Source organism: Microcaecilia unicolor, chromosome 1 (assembly GCF_901765095.1).
Source record: "Microcaecilia unicolor chromosome 1, aMicUni1.1, whole genome shotgun sequence".
Classification (NCBI taxonomy): domain Eukaryota; kingdom Metazoa; phylum Chordata; class Amphibia; order Gymnophiona; family Siphonopidae; genus Microcaecilia; species Microcaecilia unicolor.
The window spans coordinates 56,852,828-56,873,280 of NC_044031.1; the positions used below are offsets into that span (position 1 = coordinate 56,852,828).

Genomic DNA, 20,453 nt, shown 5'->3' on the forward strand with positions numbered 1-20,453 from the left:
CAGGGGCCGCCTGAAGGGTGCTTCCCTGGCTTCGCAGTCAGATGTGGTGCGCTTTCTCAAGGGAGTTAATCACCTGCGCCCTCCTCTGCACTCAGTGGTGCCTGCGTGGAATCTCAACCTGGTACTAAGAGCATTGCAGAAGCCGCCTTTTGAACCCTTGTCGAGGGCATCTCTGAAAGACCTGACGTTGAAAGCAGTCTTTTTGGTGGCTATCACTTCAGCCAGAAGAGTTTCCGAGCTCCAGGCGCTCTCATGTCGAGAGCCTTTTCTGCAGTTCACTGAGGCAGGAGTGACTATTCGCACAGTGCCTTCCTTCCTGCCCAAGATTGTTTCTCGCTTCCATGTGAATCAGCAGCTCTGTCTCCCTTCCTTTCGTAGGGAGGACTACCCAGAGGAGTACTCTGCTCTTAAATATCTGGATGTGAGACGAGTCATCATCAGATACTTGGAAGTGACCAATGATTTCCGGAAATCGGATCATCTGTTTGTCCTGTTTGCAGGTCCTCGTAAGGGTCTGCAGGCTGCTAAGCCTACAGTGGCAAGATGGGTCAAGGAAGCCATTGCAGCGGCTTATGTGGCCGCGGGGAAGGTGCCGCCTATCCAGCTGAAGGCTCACTCCACAAGAGCTCAGGCAGCCTCGATGGCAGAGGCCGGATCCGTCTCCTTGGAAGAGATATGCAAGGCGGCAACTTGGGCTTCGGCTCATACATTCTCCAAGCATTACCGTTTGACTGTGGCTGCACGGGCGGAGGCCCGGTTTGGAGCTTCAGTGTTGAGGTCAGGGATTTCAATGTCCCGCCCTGGGTGAGTACTGCTTCGGTACATCCCACCAGTCTATGGATTGATCAGCTTGATGATATGGAAGGTAAAATTATGTATAATCATACCTGATAATTTTCTTTCCATTAATCATAGCTGATCAATCCATAGCCCCTCCCAGATATCTGTACTGTTTTTATTCTGGTTGCATTTCAGGTTCAAGTTTAGTCTTCAGTTACTTCAGAAAGACTTCGTGTTCAAGTTTTTTCACTTGGATTCTTCAAGAGTTAAGACGAGTTTGTGTTACAGTGAGCTGCTGCATTCCTCTCCCCTCCGTTTTACGGGGCTGGATTGAGACTTAAAATTCTGCCGGCACTCCCTCCCGCTTCGTGCGGCTGTAGGGCAGCTTTGTACCCCTCCCGCTTCGGCGGTGTTAGGGTCAGTCAGCTCCTCCCGCGGTTGCGGTTGCAGGATAAGCCAGATCCCCCCGCATCGGCGGGTGTGGTGTCCCTCCCCCGCTCCGCGGGGATGAGCTGGACGGATTCCCCTCCCCCACTTGTGTGGGGATGAGCTGGGTTAATTCCCCTCCCCCGTTTCGGCGGTGGTGAGCTGGGCAGAGTGTCCCTTCGTGGGTGTAATTCTCTAAGTGCTGAGTCCTGCGGATGGAGCTTTGATATCGACATACTGAGGAGTTTCCGGCAGCACATGACCACATATAGGGAGGCAAAAGTTTGCTCTCTATCTCCACCTGCTGGTAGATGGACACAACCCACCAGTCTATGGATTGATCAGCTATGATTAATGGAAAGAAAATTATCAGGTATGATTATACATAATTTTACCTTCCAAGACACATAGGTGCTTATATGCCTTTATAAAATAGGATTAAACAGTCTGTTCCTTGACCTTACAACCTAGGAAACCTGTTATAATTTTTTTTCTATCTATGTATAATGTATACATTACCCCTATTTTATTCTCAATGCTGCTGTTCTTCCAGGTTTTAGCCAGTGAAGTTGGTGAAGATGTGAACATTCAGCAGTTGCTCAGCTCGTCTGGCACATGGCGTGGACGAGCGCAACACATTCTTGCATTACAAGGAAGGGTAAGTTATTTCAGAGGAGAATGCAAAAGAGCACAGCCCTATGCTTTCCAGTAGTTTGGGTAACGAATTGTATCACAAAAGCCAAACATTTAATTTACGTTTAGAATCATTTTATTAGTATTCTTTCAAACACAACTGATGTCAGAAAGAAATTATACATAAGAGGCCACTCTAATTCTCTTAAAAGCTTCATCAAGGGAATTTCTGCAGAATTGCATACAGCACCTCCTGTACAAAACTGCAACAACCTATCACTCCAGAGTGTTTGCCAGTTCAAATGCTTCCATATGCTGAAAATGAGGGGACTTTTATTAAAGATTAACTTGAGTTATCTGCAGCAGGGCCCATTTTATTCCTATAGTAAAAGATCCCCTTAATTGGAAACACCTTATAATATAATTATAGATGTGAAAAACATTTTTTATAATGGCATAAGTACATAAGTATTTCCAATCTGAGACAGACCAAAGGTCCATCAAGCCCAGCATCCTGTTTCCAACAGTGGCCAATCCAGGTTACAAATACCTGGCAAGATCCCAAAAAAGTACAATACATTTTATGCTGCTTATCCCAGAAATAAGCAGTGGATGTTCTCCAAGTCCATTTTAATAATGGTCTATGGACTTTTCCTTTAGGAAGCCGTCCAAACCTTTTTAAAACTCCACTAAGCTAACCGCCTTTATCACATGCTGTGCAACAAATTTCAGAGTTTAATTACACGTTGAGTGAAGAAACATTTTCTGCGATTCGTTTAAAATTTACTACTTTGTAGCTTCATTGAATGCCCCCTTGTCCTAGTATTTTTGGAAAGAGTAAACAGATGCTTCACATCTACCCTTTCCACTCCACTCCTCTCCACTCATTATTTTATAGACCTCTATCATATCTCCCTTCAGCCATCTTTTCTCCAAGCTTAAGAGCCCTAGCCGCTTTAGCCTTTCCTCATAGGGAAGTCATCCCATCCCCTTTATCATTTTTATCGCCCTTCTCTGCACCTTTTCTAATTCCACTATATCTTTTTTGAGATGCGGTGACCAGAATTCAACACAATATTCGAGGTGCGGTCGCACCATGGAACGATACAAGGGCATTATAACTTCCTCATTTTTGTTTTCCATTCCTTTCCTAATAATACCTAAAATTCTATTTGCTTTCTTAGCCGCTGCAGCACACTGAACAGAAGTTTTCAACGTATCATCTATGATGACACCTAGATCCCTTTCTTGGTCGGTGACTCCTAACATGGAACCTTGAATTATGTAGCTATAATTCGGGGTCCTCTTTCCCACATGCATCACTTTGCACTTGCTCACATTAAAAGTCATCTGCCATTTAGATGCCCAGTCTCGTAAGGTCCTCTTGTAATTTTTCACAATCCTTTCGCGATTTAACAACTTTGAATAACTTTGTGTCATCAACAAATTTAATTACCTCACTAGTTACTCCCATCTCTGGATCATTTATAAATATGTTAAAAATCAGCGGTCTCAGCACAGACCCCTGAGGAACTTACTCAACCAGAGGGCTATTGCACTACTTCAGTGAAAGCTAAGTTTTAAAGTCTTCTCTGTCGTTTATCTAGATTGTAATATTCAGCAAAAAGACTGATTGTTTTGATATATTTTCTAAAATGATTTTTTGTTCATAAGCAAACTAATATGGGTAGAATATAGCCCTATGAACGAGATAGGACCGCAGACCATATAATCTCTTGCAGATATTTAAGTCTTGCAGGTCAGACCTCGGTTAATCCTTGGTCTCTGAGGGCTTTACCTATATTCATTAAGAATTGCAAATCATCTTACCCTTTGGGTTTTATTTTTTTGCTGTTCTCTAGTATTGTGGTATTAGAACCCCAATAATTACCCTTCTCCTTTGAGAATACTGACCATTCAACCCTAATCTCTGTTTTCTATCTTTTAGCCAGTTTTTAATCCACAATAGGACACTACCTCCTATCCCATGACTAACCAATTTCCTCTGGAGTCTTTCATGAGGTACTTTGTCAAACGCCTTTTGAAAATCCAGATACACAATATCAACCAGCTCGCCTTTATCCACATGTTTGTTCACCCCTTCAGAGAAATGTAATAGATTGGTGAGGCACGATTTCCCTTCACTAAATTCATGTTGGCTTTATCTCATTAATCCATGCTTTTGAATATTTTCTGTAATTTGTTCTTTATAATAGTCTCTACCATTTTGCCTGGCACCGACTTCAGGTCTATAATTTCCCGGATCTCCTCTGGAACCTTTTTTAAAAATCGGCGTTACATTGGCCACCCTCCAATCTTCTGGTACCACGCTGGATTTTAAAGATAAATTGCATATTACTAGCAATAGTTCCGCCAGTTCATTTATCAGTTCTGTCAGTACTCTGGGATGGATACCATTTGGTCCAGGAGATTTGCTACTCTTCAATTTGTGAAATTGCCCCATTACATCCTTTGCATATACTTCTTACTGCTTTCACATTTGAAGCATTAGCATTCTGTTTTCATTTGTGATAAGCTCGCATTTAAAGCTTTTAAAACAATACCCAACATTAAGACACCAACATTAAATCTGCCAGTCAGAATCTGTAAAACCGTTATATCATTAACCATTAAAAGAAAAACTATTACAAAAAAGCTTTCCAATCAGTATTTAAATGCAAACCATTCAGTTCTAAAGAATTTAGTTTGTAAATCCAATGTTGTTAATGCTGCAATAATCTCTTCTCATGGTCCCTGCCTCTTGGATTCGCTGATGCATTTTCATGGGCAAAACACCTCAAGTCGGTGAAAGCATGGCCCGCTGAGATACAATGTTGAATACGATCCACTTCAAGCCTGTTCCTATGTACACTTGAACATGTGGATTCTAAGCAGATGAACCGTCTTCCCAGAATAAAAGCTTATTGCAAGGATATATGCATAAACAACATATTCACTACTACAGTTGGTAAAATCCTTCAGAAAAAATTTCAGACCAGCAGTGGGATTTATAAAGTCTTTCTGCTGTACTGTGACCTCACATGTCTTAAAGTAACCACATTTGTAGTGGCAAGACTCTAACCTATCCAAATCTATCTTGTCATTTGCGGGACTAAGACCGTAAAAGTCTGCCCAGCATGGTCCTCACTGGAGTTTCAGTGGAAGCTCTCTCCAGCCCATCCTAAACCGGATTGCTGTATGCGGGACTCAGACAGTGCAAACCAGCCCAGCACCAACCTTAGTTGATGCAGCCAGAGTCGCCATCTAAGCACCACCTTACATGCAAACACATATGCAACCCTTTAAGCTTTGTTCATCCCACGCCTTGAATTCCGCCACAGGTTTTTTTCCCCTCACCACTTCCCTTGGGAGGGCATTCCAGACATAAACCACCCTCTCCATGAAAGAATTTTCTGACATTACTCCTAATCTACCACCCTGCAACCTCAATTCATGTCCTCTAGTTTTACCACTTTCCCGTCTCTAGAAATTTTTTGTTTCCATATTAATACCTTTCAAGTGTTTAAAAGGCATGGAATCTTGCTTCTTTTTGGGACTGTTATCAATACTTGTAACCTGGACTGGCCACTGTTAGAATCAGGATACTGGGCTAGGTGGACCCTTGGTCTGACCCAGTAGGGCTACTCATGTTCTTATCTACAAATTGCAAATAAAAAGAAATAAGAAACACTATTTCATACTGTGTGAAGCAGTTTTTAAATCACAGGTACATATGCATTCCATTTTTTCACAGGTCCGTGAACTGGAGAATCAGTTAAGCCAAGCCAAAAATTCATCTGGGGAGCTTAGCATTGATGAGGAGATATTGGGTCTTACAATGCCACGGAGGGCCCCAACTCAAGAGAAGAACATATTCCGGATTCGTACCATGGAGAAAGAGAGAAAAGAAAGTTTGGAGGTTAGCAGCTGGTATCGATGTAACTTGCTTTGGGTACAGAGTAATAATAGTATGGAGAAATCTGAGTCTTATATTGTGAGTGTCTGACCAAGGACTGCCTCTGCATTGACTGGATATAATCAAAGGGGTTTTTGTAAAATGGGAGAAAACAACATGAGGGGTGAGGGTGTAAACGAAGGGTTATAGTTTTGTAGCACAGTAGAGGCTTGATCCTGTGGAGCAAGAAGTTCAAAGCAGCAGGTCAAAAAATGTAGTTCTTGGGAATGAGCAGTCTGAAATCAGCATCATTTGTGGCCTCCCATTCCAAACTGAGGGACTGATGCAATTACTTTGTGTTAGAGCAATGCGCTGGAGCTGGGCATAATTTCCTAATGCAATATTCAATAGCAGTATCAACCAAAATAAATTAAATACTGGCCAAAGTGCTGAATATATGTGCACCGTGGTCACCATGCCATATAACTTATTAAGATAGTGGCTGAATATCACTGCCATCTGGATAATTTCACAGCCCATCCTTGCTTCACCCTCCCTCCACTATACAGATTGCATCAAACTGTTTCATCCTGATATGTCAAGGCTAAAAAGCCACAAATAGACACATTACTTGTTCACTGACCACCAGTGAATCTATAATTTTCTTTGATTATTGGCATGTTTAATCATTCTTGGAGATGAGTAGTAGCAACCTGGATAACAAGTTCTAGGTCCTCTCCACTGAGTTTCTGTTAGTATGCAATATTAAGCAGTCGTGTGGCCGGCGCCTCAATGCTCTCTTTTGCTTTAGTGATCACTATAGCCCCATCACTGTCTGCTGGTTTTGTAGTCCTCTTTTGTTTCTTTTATGCCACATCTGAAGAACGGGCCTTCATGTCTCCTAAGCTCATAGTGGGATATTCTGTATAGGTCGACCAAAGTTAGGCACCAGGATGATCTGCACTAAACTTAACATTCTATAAAGGTCATTCTATGTGGAACGGCCTTCATAGAATAGAAGCTTAGCACACATGTTTACGTCTAACTGTGGGCATGAACATTCACACCTGCTAAATGCAGTTAAAGAATACTGTTTTTTCCGCACCTAACTACCATTAGCTTGGGCATGAGCATCTAAATCCTTGCCATGCCCTCTTTGAGTTGCATGTGAGATAAGTTAGGGGCACGCAGGTTATAGAATAAGGGCAGAGTGCAGATCCATGTGTAACTACTAATGACTGCCAATTAGCACTTGTCAATGCCAATAATTGATTGTTAAGCCAGTTAGTTTGCACGTGGATCTGTGATCCATGCCTGAAATTACGTGCCCAATGTTGGGTGAACTATACAGAATCTGGGGGATAGTAATCTTGCTTATTGATCTTTTGAAATGTATCACAACCTATAGCAACAGTACCTAATAAAGAGCTGTTCTTCTCTGGCTAGTCAATTTTAAAAGCACCATTCCTATTAGTTGTGACACTTAGCAAGAATGAAAGAAAAGCTCAATACATGGTGACAGAATTACCTAGTACTAGGATTACTGGGGACTATCCCAGACAGAAATGAAGTCAAAATGAAGTGGGGAGGAGTAGCCTAATGGTTAATGCTGTGGGCCGAGAACCTAGGATACCGAGTTTGATTCCCATTGCAGCTCCTTGTGACTCTGGGTAAGTCACTTAACCCTCCATTGACCCAGTTACAAAATAAGTACCTATATGTAACATGTAAAGTACTTTGATTGTAACCACAGAAAGGTGGTATATCAACCCCCCCCCCCCCCCCTTTCTCAATATTGAGGTCATATTGAGAACTTCTTATTCAGAAATATAGAATAGTATGAATGCAATGTTAGTTTACTTGAATCTTTTTGGACATAAGGAAAGGAACATCAATTTCCAAAAACTAGTAGAGGGTAATTTTATAACAGGTCATTTAGATTGGAAGTCCAGATGGGCATCCATGTGTTTTTATAAAGCAACCTTTGAAAAGCTGCCACAATCATAGCTAAATGCACTTGTGTACACTTAAGCTTGCTCCAGAGCAGGCATAAATGTGTGTGATGTGCACACATTTTTTATAAACAACCTGTGTACTTCATGATACAGCCTGTGATCTGCCCAAACTCCTCTCCCAACGTATCTACTCAGGTCATGTAAAAGTAGGGGGTAGACTTGCACCACTTTTTACATGTGTAACCCACAGGGTCATTTTATGAAACCTTTTACACATGCAAAACAGGGTTTACATGTGGGAAAATTTATAAAATTATCCCCAAATGCATTGTTAGTCCAACAAGATGGTACCACCATATATCTTGTTATTTTTGTTTGTTAACCTTTTCTCTTAATTTTATTTACTTAAAAAAAAAAGGTGTGTTGCCCTTAAAATATGTTCTTTTAGTTCTGCCCACTGGTTTTCTACTCCTCCCCCCTTGCCGATGTTCCCATCCAGCTAAGAACTCTTTGGTTCAAACCTAGACAGTGCTCTTTTTTGTGCTGATTATGTAGGTGGCATTACTGCTGAGGTAGAGGACCATCAGAACAGAGAGCAAAGATTAAAGGAAGAAATCATTTTAAAGATTATGAATTCATTTATTAGGTGATCAATTTATAAATTAAAAGGAATGCTTTAAGGTAGGGTTGTCCATCCTCAGTCGTTGAGGACCACAATCCAGTTGGGTTTTCAGGATTTCCACAATGAATATGCATGATATCTATTTGCATGCACTGCCTCCTTTGTATGCAGATAGATATCATGCATATTCATTGGGGAAATCCTGAAAACCTGACCTGGCGAGGGCCAAGGTTGGACACCCCTGTTTTACTGCATCAGGGATATGGTGACTTAAAATTATAAGTCCCTGATGCACTAATAGTGAGAAACGAATTCATGTCAGATGTGATCTAGAGTGCAGGATTCACCATTTTTGATTCTATTGAAGGAGCACAATTTGCAAAGATAAGCAAATATTTTTGTTTTAGAGAAATGAATATGCTATCACTGTTTATGGATCAATGATTATGCATTACTGAAGGTCAAAGCTGAATGGTTTATTCCTTTTTGTTATGATGGTCCATCTCACCTATTTTTGATTAAAAGGGGTTGACTTGTTGTTTGATATTGGGTCCAAATTATAGTGTATCTCTTTGTAGCTATATTGCTTTAATATTTATAATATATGGTTCCACTCCTCCTCCCTTCATTCCTGAATAGATTATAACCCCCAGAATTGGATTGTCATACATATCCAGAACTGATTGTGACTGTCTTTGACTTCAGAAAGAGACTCATTCTAAGAACAGACACTTTATTCTGAGGCAGCTGAAAACTACAAGAGGGCCCTCACATCTCTGTGTAAAATGCCAAGAACTCAAATTATCTCTTGTAGAATTTCTCCCCAGTCATGATCAGCATCATTTGTGGCCTCCCATTCCATACTCGGGGACTGATGCAGTTACTTTATGTTAGAGCTAGGTGCTGGAGCTCAGCATAATTTCCTAATGCAAGTATAACACAAAGATTGTGCTACCCAATGCTGTAAGCAAATAGCATGCAAGTTACTGCTGCATTATAAAGTGTTCTGCCAGAAGAAAACAGCACACATCACAGCATTAATATGCAGCCATTTGCTTCACTGTGAGTAAATATCTCCCTTCCTGTCAGTGTGTGAGTGGGGATTGGCTCACACATTGACAGGAAGGGAGATAAAACACAGGCTAGGCTCCTGATTCCTTTCCCCCTCCCCAGACTCTTAATTCCTCCATCCTGACACCAAAAAACCACATTGGTGGCCCAAGTAGTCCTCACCGACCCTTTTCATCCCCTCTAACTCACAAATGTCCTCCGGGACCCAAGTGAACCCCCAGAATGACCACCAATGGTGCAAATGGGCCCCCTTCTATAAGCACTCAACCTCCCCTTCCAGCGCGCTTCTAAGAGCGCTTCGGGACACACCACACGGGATCGGTTAGCCATATGTGGCAGACTGACCCCACACAGTGTGTCCCAACGCACCGCCTGGAGTCATTCACCACCATTCTTCAGGATGATGGTGCAGAGGCAGGAGCAAATGGACATCACTCTTTCCTCCCAAATTAGAGGTGCATGGAGGGGGGATGTCAGGGAATGGGGCCCACTAGCATCATGTTTGGGGTTCGGAGGTGAGGAAGGGCCCACTTGGGCCACCAGTGAGCCTTTTTATGGGTCACTGGGGTAAGGAGTGGGAGATCTGGAAACCTTGGCTGACTTTCAGTGATCTGAGGTGAAGTGTGGCACTTCACTTCAGTTCACCCTCTGCTCCTGCACTACGTCTTCACATGAGCCTTAGCTAGCATAAAGATTCAGTGTTTAAAAAAAGGATTTGCACTAATCTTTAGTAAAAGACCCCCTAAAAGTCTTACTATTTCGTAGCACCATCTCCGAGTATATCACTTAACTCCTACATTTGATAGAATATTAAGGGTTTTGTGTCTTTGACAGGAGACAATTATTCTGATTGGGTGGAGTAGCCTAGTGGATAGTACAGTGAGTTCAGAACCAGAGTTGCCAGGGTTTAAATCTTGTTTCTCTTACTGATCTCTTTGTGACCTTGAGCAAGTCACTCGCCCTCCGTTGCCTCAGGTACAAACTTGGAGCTAGTTTAGTAATGTGCATTATTATAAATTAACTTGCAAATTAATTCAAGTCCCATTATTGGCAATAGGGCCTATTTGCTTGCTAATAATGTATACGAAAACACATTAAATGTACTTCAGTATGAAATCACTCATTAACAGGTACTGTACCTGAATGTAACTCTCCAGAAACTACCAGTAAACAGTAGCTCAAAATTTTTTTTTTTTTAAATCTTCCTTTGCTCTTGACTACTCTTTTGTATTCTTGCAGAAACTCACATGTGACTATCAAATTCTCCAGAAAGATTATGAGGACCTGAAAAACAAACTGGATGCATCCAAAGCCAGGAACAGGGTGCTCTCCACAGAAGTGAAGACACTGAGGAGCCAAATTTCAACTGTTCTGGAGAAAGGAAAGCATGATGATGAACTTATCAGTGCATTGCTGGTATAACCTTCTTACAAACTTGATAGTGAGGCCAGCCCAGATGTGGAGCCATGTGGGTGTGAGACCCTCACCTGGTTCTGCCCAGGATGACAGAGTTTAAGTGCACTGCATAAGCAGCATTTGTGTCCTGGAGGCTAAAAAGAGTTCAGTTGTCACTCTCTTGGATGTTCTAGTACTCAGCTCCTTCAGAGTTACCAAGAGTTCTTGAACAACTCTTCTGGGTTTTGTGCTTTAATGTCAGGTTGAGGATCTCTAGCTTAGACTAACATAAAACTTTTATTCCAGAGAGCATGTAATACAGTATAGACAGTTCTTGACTTACAGTCTGCAGAGTAGCAACAGAGAACTCTGGTTTGTCTCATAACCAGTACTCAGATGGAAACACGGGCCTCTTTTGGATTCATGAGTTCAAAAATGTAATCATAGAGTTTCTGTTATTCCAAGCAACTCCTTTCAAACTCTTGAGTACCAGTCTCGATCCTTTGGGGTGGGGCTACAGCTCCATACCTTTTTGTGCTGACATTCGGGCAGCATTATTGCCTGAGATAGGGGGCCCTTGGAGGGCTCTAAGTCACAGACTAATCACTAGAGGGAGATAGTGGTGATTAAAGGAAGCAATCATATTACAAATCATGGTCTTATTTATTAGGTGATCGGTTTATAAATTAAGAGGAATGCTTTAGGGTTTCTGCTCACAACTTGAGTTTAATGAACAAAACTGGTTAATTTTAGCTTCGCACCTTACAGTGTGATTGAGACAGAAGCACAGATCTGTTCTACTGCATACCTTATTTTGTGATTATCCTTGAATAGATAACTACAGGCTTTCCTCAGATAAGTATTTCTAATAGGATCACACTGATGAGTCATGTTATTTGTCACATGAGCAGCTTCTCCCAAGCTCTGGAATGTTCTCAAAATTTATTCCACTAGGTGGCATTGATGTCAGTTGCCTTGGTTTGTGTCTTCGGGTGAGCAGTAGGCTCGAGCTTCTATTCAGAGTTTCAATCTAATTACTGGGGGAAATGATATTAACTGAAGGGAAATGAAGACAATACAAAAATAGTTCCACAGTGCTGATATAAATCATATAACTTCCATTTACTTTAAAAAAAATGTTTTTATATGCTCATACATTAAGCGAGGGTGCCTGTACCACAAAAAGACAACTACACCCACTAGTCCTATAGAAATATAATCATTGCACACACTTTCATACTTTTCACAAAAATATATTAATGTCCATACAAAATAGTGTTTGTTCCTTTACAAAGTAGTGCTTGTGTATCTAATTGAAAATAACAGCATTCTCTAATTCAATTCAAACAAAACAGGCTGCTTAAGACTGAAGGAAACCACAGGTACTTATCTTGAACTGCAAGTTCTTAAGTTTCAGACACTGAAGTCCACAGTCCACTGAAACAGTCAATTCTCAGAGTTTAGGACCTAAAATCCACAATTTCATTCAAATACAAATCCATTCTCAGTGGTCCCCGACATGTTTCACAGTGTTGCGTCAGGGAGACCATCTAGTAACAATTTGTAAAATTCTGAAACAAAAAATATCTAATATAATAATTTGCTTCTCCAACGTTCCAATGAGGCTACCTGCGTTCGTAACCATCTCCTGACGTCACTCTCCCACAGTAGAAGCCTGCGTGACTGAAGTCAGGAGATGTTACTGTGGTCGCCTCTGTCTCGCTGTCTTCGGACTCTGCATCGCTGCTGCTCTCCTCCGCAACCCAATGTCCCTCTCGCTCCCTTCCTGCCTCCCTCCCTTCCAGTTCCAGGCTACCTCCCTCCAATTTTTAAAAGTTATCTTCACTTACCAAGTCAGGGTTACGGCGGAAGGCAGCAGCAGTAAAACGCGTGCAGGCTCGGCCCTTCTCTCTCTCTCAGCTGTAGTCCCACCCTTGCGGAAATAGGAAACGAGGGTGGGACCACAGCTGAGAGAGAGTGTGACAGAAAGCAAGTGCGGGGCGGAAATTGTGTGTGGGCGAGGAGCAGCCGGTGTAGGGCGGACCCAGAGTGTCAGGTATAGTGACGGGGCAGTTGAGGACGTCCAAAATGTGGACGTTTCTGTGACGGGGCAGTAGAGGACGTTTCTGCAATGGGCAGTTAAGGACGTCCAAAATTGGATGTTTCTATGAGAAAGATGTCTTTCTCATAGAAACATCCAATTTTGGACGTCCTTAACTGCCCATTGCAGAAACGTCCAAAATTTGGACGTCCTCAACAAACTCAGAGGGAGGGGTGGACTCTGAAACTGGGAGGGAGGGATGGACCGTGAAACTCGGAGGGAGGGACCCTGAAACTGGGAGGGAGGGAGGGAGCGACCCTGAAACTCAGAGGGAGGGGACGACCCTGGAACTTGGAGGGAGAGAGGGAGGGACGACCCTGGAATGGAGGGAGGGGGACGACCCTGGAACTCGGAGGGATGGAGGGAGGGGGGACGACGACCCTGGAACTCGGAGGGAGGGAGGACGACCCTAGAACTCGGAGGGAGGGGGGACCCTGGAACTGGGAGGGAGGGGGGGGCACCCCTGGCACACACTCTTAATCTCACACACACACACACACACTCTCTCTCACAGACACACTCGCACCCAGTCTCACTCTCTCTGTCACACACACACACTCGCACATTCTCTCTCTCTCTCTCACACTCACACATTCTCTCAAACATACACACTCTGAGGAAAACCTTGCTAGCGCCTGTTTCATTTCTTCCAGAAACGGGCCTTTTTTCCTAGTATATAATAAAACAATTTTTAATCCAACAGCCAATCTCAATGATAGACTGCTTCGGTAATACCTGCATTCATATTTCATAAAGGTAAAGCTCATTGAGTGCCACCATTCGTAATGCTATACAAAGCTTAACACAGTGTATTCATTAAACCTAGCAGTTGATTAGCCAAATCAAACAGATACCTGCTAACATTGGCAAATATACCAATGCTTGTTGTCATATTGATTTAACCAGATTACAAAACTACTTACCACTCTTTCTTTATTTAAACCTATCGACATCATAGTCTTCCACTGATAAATCCATCATTGTTCCTTGTACCACAGTAGTTGTGAAATGTTGCCACCCTGTAATAAAGAAATCACTTCTAAACTATAGTGCAAAATGTAAATCCTCAACAATATGTTGATTTTGAACCGATGTGCCACTAATAGTGCAAAAAAGAAGTAGGGGTAGACCAAATATATATCCAAACAGCAGGTTTATTCAATAAACAAAGTAAAAATCCAAAGACGATGCAATCCCGCATTTCGGCACTAACCGCTCCCGCTTCAGGAGTCGAACAGGATATCTCAGCCACTGATGATGATAACAAATAAATGATCTAGAGAATCCAATAGTCAAGCATACAAATGTAGCACAGCAAGGTATTGCCAAGAAAACATGTTCTGAGCTGAATGCGGTAGAAAGAGGAGCTTTTCTTGACCTGATAGGATCTTGTAGTCAGGAAGCCTTTAGCCAGTGGAGCACCTTCCCTCCAATGCCAATTTTATCGCATATTCTTTTGAGGATTTGATGGTCTACCATGTCAAATGCATTTGACATTTCAAATTGTTGAAGGAGTACGTTTTCTCCTTCTGAGATTTCCTTTTTGAAGTTGGACAGTGGTGTGATTAACACTGTTTTGGTGCTGTGATGAGGTCTGAAGCCATGTAGTATGGAGTCATGTAGTATGCAGAATTTGTTAATCTAGTCGGTTAATTGGTTGGCTAGAATTCCTTCTTTTACTTTAGTCGTTAAAGGTATGGAAGCCACTGGCCTGTAATTCGAGGTGTCTTTTGGGATTGGTGTAAGCAGTGTATAGCCTTTTTTCTTTTGGAAATGGCCGTCCTGAAACACGAAGTTCTGGTGGGAGATGAGTTGGTCTATGAGTCGGTCCAGGGAAGCTTTTAATATGTAGTTCGGACATGTATCGAATGTATTCAGGGTGTGGTGGCACCATGAAGTGAAACAAAGGCATTATAATTTCCTCATTCTTGTTTTCTATTCCTTTCCTAATAATACTTAATATTCTATTTGCTTTCTTAGCCATCCGTCATACACTGAACATAGGGTTTCAACTTATCATCAACGATGACGTCTAGATTCCTTTCCTGGTCGGTGACTTCTGATGTGGACCTTGCATTATGTAGCCTCTTTCCCATGCATCACTTTGCACATTAAACGTCATCTGCCATTTAGATTCCCAGTCTTGTAAGGTCCTCTTATAATTTTTCACAATCCTCTTGCGATTTAACAACTTTGAATAACTTTGTGTCGTCAGCAAATTTAATTACCTCACTAGTTACTCCCATCTCTAGTTCATTTATAAATATGTTAAAAAGCAGCAGACCCAGTACAGACCCCTGGGAAACCCCACTATCTCCCCTTCTCCATTGAGAATACTGACCATTTAACCCTACTCTCTGTTTTCTATCTTTTAACCAGTTTTTAATCCACAATAGGACACTACCTCCTATCGCATGACTCTCCGGTTTCCTCAGTTTCATGAGGTACTTTGTCAAATGCCTTTTGAAAATCCAGATACACAATATCGACTGACTCACCTATATCCACATGTCTGTTCACCCCTTCAAAGGAATGTAATAGATTGGTGAGGCAAGATTTCCCTTCACTAAATTCATGTTGGCGTGGAGGGGCATTTTCGAAAGGAACGTCCAAGTTTTGATTTGGGCGTCCTTGCAAAACATCCCGATCCAGGGGCGGGGAAACCCATATTTTCGAAACGAGATGGACATACATCTTTCATTTCGAAAATACCGTCAGGGATGTCCAAATGCTTAAATTTGGTCGTCCCTAGATTTGGTTGTCCCTAGACATGGATGTTTCTGATTTTCGGCGATAATCAAAACCAAGGACGTCCATCTCAGAAACGACCAAATGCAAGCCATTTGGTCGTGGGAGGAACCAGCATTTGTATTGCACTGGCCCCCCTGACATGGCAGGACACTAACTGGGCACCCTAGGGGGCACTGCAGTGGACTTCCTAAATTGCTCCCAGGTACATAACTCCCTTACCTTGCGTGCTGAGCCCCCCCAAAACCCACTCCCCACAACTGTACACCACTACCATAGCCCTTAGGGGTGAAGGGGGGCACCTAGATGTGGGTACAGTGGGTTTCTGGTGGGTTTTGGAGGGCTTGCCGTTTCCTCCACAAACGTAACAGGTAGGGGGGGATGGAGTTGGGTCCACCTGCCTGAAGTGCACTGCATCCACTAAAACTGCTCCAGGTATCTGCATACTGCTGTCACGGACCTGAGGCTGGCACAAAATATTTTGAAAGATGTTTTATGAGGGTGGGAGGGGGTTAGTGACCACTGGGGGAGTAACGGGAGGTCATCCCTGATTCTCTCCGGTGGTCATTTCGGGCACCTTTTTGTGCCTTAGTCGTAAGAAAAACAGGTCCAGGTGAAAACGTCCAAGTGCTCGTCAGGGATGTCCTTCTTTTTTCGATTATGGGCCAAGGACGTCCAAGTGTTAGGCACGCCCAAGTCCCACCTTCGCTATGCCTCCGACACGCCCCCATGAACTTTGGCCATCCATGCGACGGAGTGCAGTTGGGGACGTCCAAAATCGGCTTTCGATTATACCGATATGGACGACCCTGGGAGAAGGACGTCCATCTTCCGATTTTTGTCAAAAGATGGGCATCCTTCTCTTTCGAAAATGAGCCCATTTGTGTCATTAAGCCATGCTTTTGAATAAGCTGTGTACTTTGTCCTTTATAATAATTTCATTTTGTCTGGCACCGACGTCAGGTTCATTAGTCTATAATTTCCTGGATCTCCTCTGGAACCTTTTTAAAAAATTGGCGTTACATTGGCCACCCTCCAATCTTCTGGTACCATACTTGATTTTAAAGATGACACAAACTTAGCCTAGAATGGGTGGCAGAGCTGGTGGTTGGGAGGCGGGGCTAGTGTGGGCAGACATATACAGTCTGTGCTGGGGCTGGTGGTTGGGAGGCGGGACTAGTGCTGGGCAGACTTATATGGTCTGTGCCGGGGCTGGTGGTTGGGCGGCGGGTATAGTGCTGGGCAGACTTATATGGTCTGTGCCAGAGCCGGTGGTGGGTGGCAGGGATAGTGCTGGGCAGACTTATATGGTCTGTGCCAGAGCTGGTGGTTGGGAGGCGGGGTTGGTGGTTGGGAGGCGGGGATAGGGCTGGCCAGACTTATACGGTCTGTGCACTGAAGAGGACAGTACAAATAAAAAAAGTAGCACATATGAATTTATATTCTTGGGCAGACTGGATGGACCGTGCAGGACTTTTTCTGCCGTCATCTACTATGTTACTATGTAATTACATATTACCTACAATAGTTCTGCAAAGTTCATTTTTCAATTTATCAGTACTCCAGGATGAATACCATCCAATCCAGGAGATTTACTACTCTTCAGTTTGTCAAATTGCACCATTACATCCTCCAGGTTTAGAGAGATTTCATTCAGTTTCTCTGACTCATCAGCTTTGAATACCATTTCTGGCACCGGTATCTCTCCCAAATCTTTCTCGGTGAAGTAAAGAATTCATTTAATCTCTTTGCTATGGCTTTGTCTTCCCTGATTGCCCTTTTTACCTTTCAGTCATCTAGCAGTCCAACCAATTCTATTGCCGGCTTCTTGCTTTTGATATACCTAAAAAAAATTTTTACTATGTGTTTTTGCCTCCAACGCAATCTTTTTTTCAAAGTCCCTCTTTGCCTTCCTTATCAGCGCTTTGCATTTGACTTGCCATTCCTTATGCTGTTTCTTATTATTTTCAGTCAGTTCCTTTTTCTATTTTCTGAAGGATTTTCTTTTAGCTCTAATAGCTTCCTTCACCTCACTTTTTAACATGCCGGCTGTCGTTTGCGCTTGTGCTATCTCCTTTGTGGGTTGTGTAAAGGTGGTCTATGTTCTGTCTACTGGGGCTTCTCCTGGTGGGTGATCAAGGTCGTCTATTAGGGATTCGAAGTTTGTGTCATCTTGTTTAGGATTCTAGAAGGAACCTTAAACAAGATGACACAAACTTCGAAGGTTGAGGATCTTCTCTTCGAAGAATCTGCCGAGGTCGTTTGCTGATGGGGCATCTTCATTTGCTGTTGACAAGGGTTTGGTGTTCGTTAGGTTGTTAATGATTTTGTATAATTTCTTAGTGTCTTTGTAATCTGGGCCTACTTGTTCTTTATAACATTTTGCTTTTGCCTTTCTAATGTTGATCTTTTACCTGTTTTGTGATTGTCTCCACGTGGTTTTGTTTGTTTCATTTTTGTTTTTCCCTCATGCTCGTTTGAATCTTCTGCAGAGGGTTGTGGCTTTTTTAAATTCCTCATTGAATCATGGGACTGATTTGTGTGTCTGACTGGTTTTTGCTTTCAGAGGAGCTATTATATCCAGTATGTCAGTGCACCTTTTCGTCCCATTCTGATAGGAATCCTTCTGTGTTAGTCGTTGGAGACCATTGGTCTTTGCATATGGCCGTCCAGAATTTAGTTGAATCGATTTTTCCTTGTGATTTTTATGGTATTCGTGTTTTTGTTGGGTGGGTTCTGTGTTGTTTCCAGTAGAGGGTTATATTTAGTTTAATGTGATTGGACCAGGGGGGTGCTGTCCAACCAGGGTTTTGTAATTTGATATTGCTTTCATTTGTGAATTTGTAGGCTAGTAGGTCTATGGCTTGGCTTTTTGCTTGGCTTTTTGCATGTGTTGCGGTCACTGGTGGTCATTGGAAGTCCCATAGTTAGAAGAAAACATCGCATTCTTTGGTGCTTTCTAACTATTGATCATCTAGATGTAGATTAATATCTCTTATTAGCAAGGTATTGTGGTTGGCAACACATGTAGTGGAGACAAAAGCCATGAAGTTTGTTTGGGACGTTTTCCAGGTTCCTGGGGGTCTATAGAATAGGTTTCAACACAATTGCTTATGTAGAGTTTGGTCCTTGATTATAAGCGAGGCAATTTCCAGTTGTGGTGTTATAGATGTCGCTATGGCTTCAGGAAGGCTCTATATATTAATGTGATTCCTCCACCTCTTTTTCCCTTTACTGGTCCAGTGGAGGATTTTGTAGCCTGGTAGGCATGGGTCCAGGAAGATAGGGTCATCTTTATTATGGATCCATGTCTCATTAAGAAAGATCAGGCCTAGGTCTTTGTCGGTTATCCAGTCCTTTATTGTTTCTATTTTATTCACCACTGATCTGACGTTGATATATCCTACAGTATTGGTAAATGTTCGTCCTCTGTTATCGCAGCTGTGTTAATTTTTGTTAGTTGACATTTATTTGGGTTTTTGTGTATCTTGTTCACCTTTCTTGTCCTCTGGTTTGGTTGGGCATCTAATGAGTGATTTCCGTTTTTTTGGAGTGCCTCGCCCAGCTGTTCATGCTCTCCCTGGGATGAGGGTGACTTTTCGTTCTGGATGGCTCTGGTTGCAGAGTATCAGTATGTTGTTATTCTCGCTTTGAGTTAGGGTTACCATGGATGATGCTGTTGTTAGGGCTGATAACCCTATTAGTATTCTTATAAACATTTTTTCTTCTTTGGGGTATGGGGGAGGTTGAAGTGTTCCTAGAACCTTATTTATTTATTTATACATGCATACGTACGTACTAGAGAATGACATGGGGACTGGGACAAAGGGGACGGGGACAAACGTTGTCCCCATGTCATTTTCTACTTTGAAGCCTGTTAATGAACTGGACTGTTCTGTGGTTTGTTTTTCTGCCTACTGTGAACATTCATCTTGTACGGTGGATATGGAGAGAGGGCAGACCATAGTAGAAGTCCGCTTTAAATGTAAAGAGGACAGTTTACATACATTTCATGCTAAGTTAGAAGAGATCAGTTTAAAAATTCTAATTGGTTTATTCACTATTAACTGAGGATATTATAAGCAGTTTATGTAAAACCTAAAGAGGACAGTTTACATACAGTTCATGCTAATTTAGAAGAGAAACAGTTTAAATATTCTATTCTTTTTCAGTGTTCCTAAGGATGTCGTAAGCAGTTTACGAGTCCTCATTCTTTCAGTACTTTAGTCTTATACCTATGCTGTCTTAAATAGCCACTTCCCAGATAGAGAGACTCCTTCAAGGGATCAGGTGAGTTGGCATGAGCCATGTTCCGCAGGAACCTGGTGGGTCCTCGAATTTATCTCCTGTTGGTCTGACCAAATTCTGATTCCAGGGGACAGTGGTGCTCAACGAGATGGCGATCCATGCCACGTGGGAGCTCTCCCCTGGCGGGAATCCGCTCCCGCTCTAAGGTCTTGTGTACCTTTGTAGTAGCACTCTGATGTGGAAGCACCACAGCGCGGTCAGATGGGGGGCCATGCTATTGTTTTGGTGCTGACCTCCTGCGTGGTCCTCCTCCGGCATGGAGCAGTCTTGGCACCTACTCCTGCTGGGTTGAAAGGGCAGTTTAGTTTTGGTGTTTGTCTTCATGGACCGCAGCTCTATGAGATGCCCCATTTCGTATTCCTTCATCAGAAGCTGTAAGCACAGTCAATATATTAAGCAACAACATCACGCCATATATAATAGCTTGAAAATAAATCCAGCCCTGGATTTATTTTCAAGTTATTATAGATGGCTTGATGTTGTTGTTTAATATGTTAACTGCTCTTACAATTCCTGATG

General features: G+C 42.6%; 1 protein-coding gene across 3 annotated transcripts in view; it reads left to right on the forward strand.

The window, feature by feature from the left end:
• The window catches only part of CCDC13 (coiled-coil domain containing 13), a 130,921-nt gene that overhangs the window by 60,979 nt on the left and 49,489 nt on the right, over positions 1-20,453 (forward strand). For all 3 annotated transcript variants that reach the window (XM_030197579.1, XM_030197595.1, XM_030197589.1), the window contains exons 7-9: positions 1,760-1,864; positions 5,594-5,758; positions 10,622-10,798. In XM_030197579.1, the coding sequence (XP_030053439.1) occupies positions 1,760-1,864; positions 5,594-5,758; positions 10,622-10,798 (447 nt within the window). The remainder of the gene's footprint in view (positions 1-1,759; positions 1,865-5,593; positions 5,759-10,621; positions 10,799-20,453) is intronic.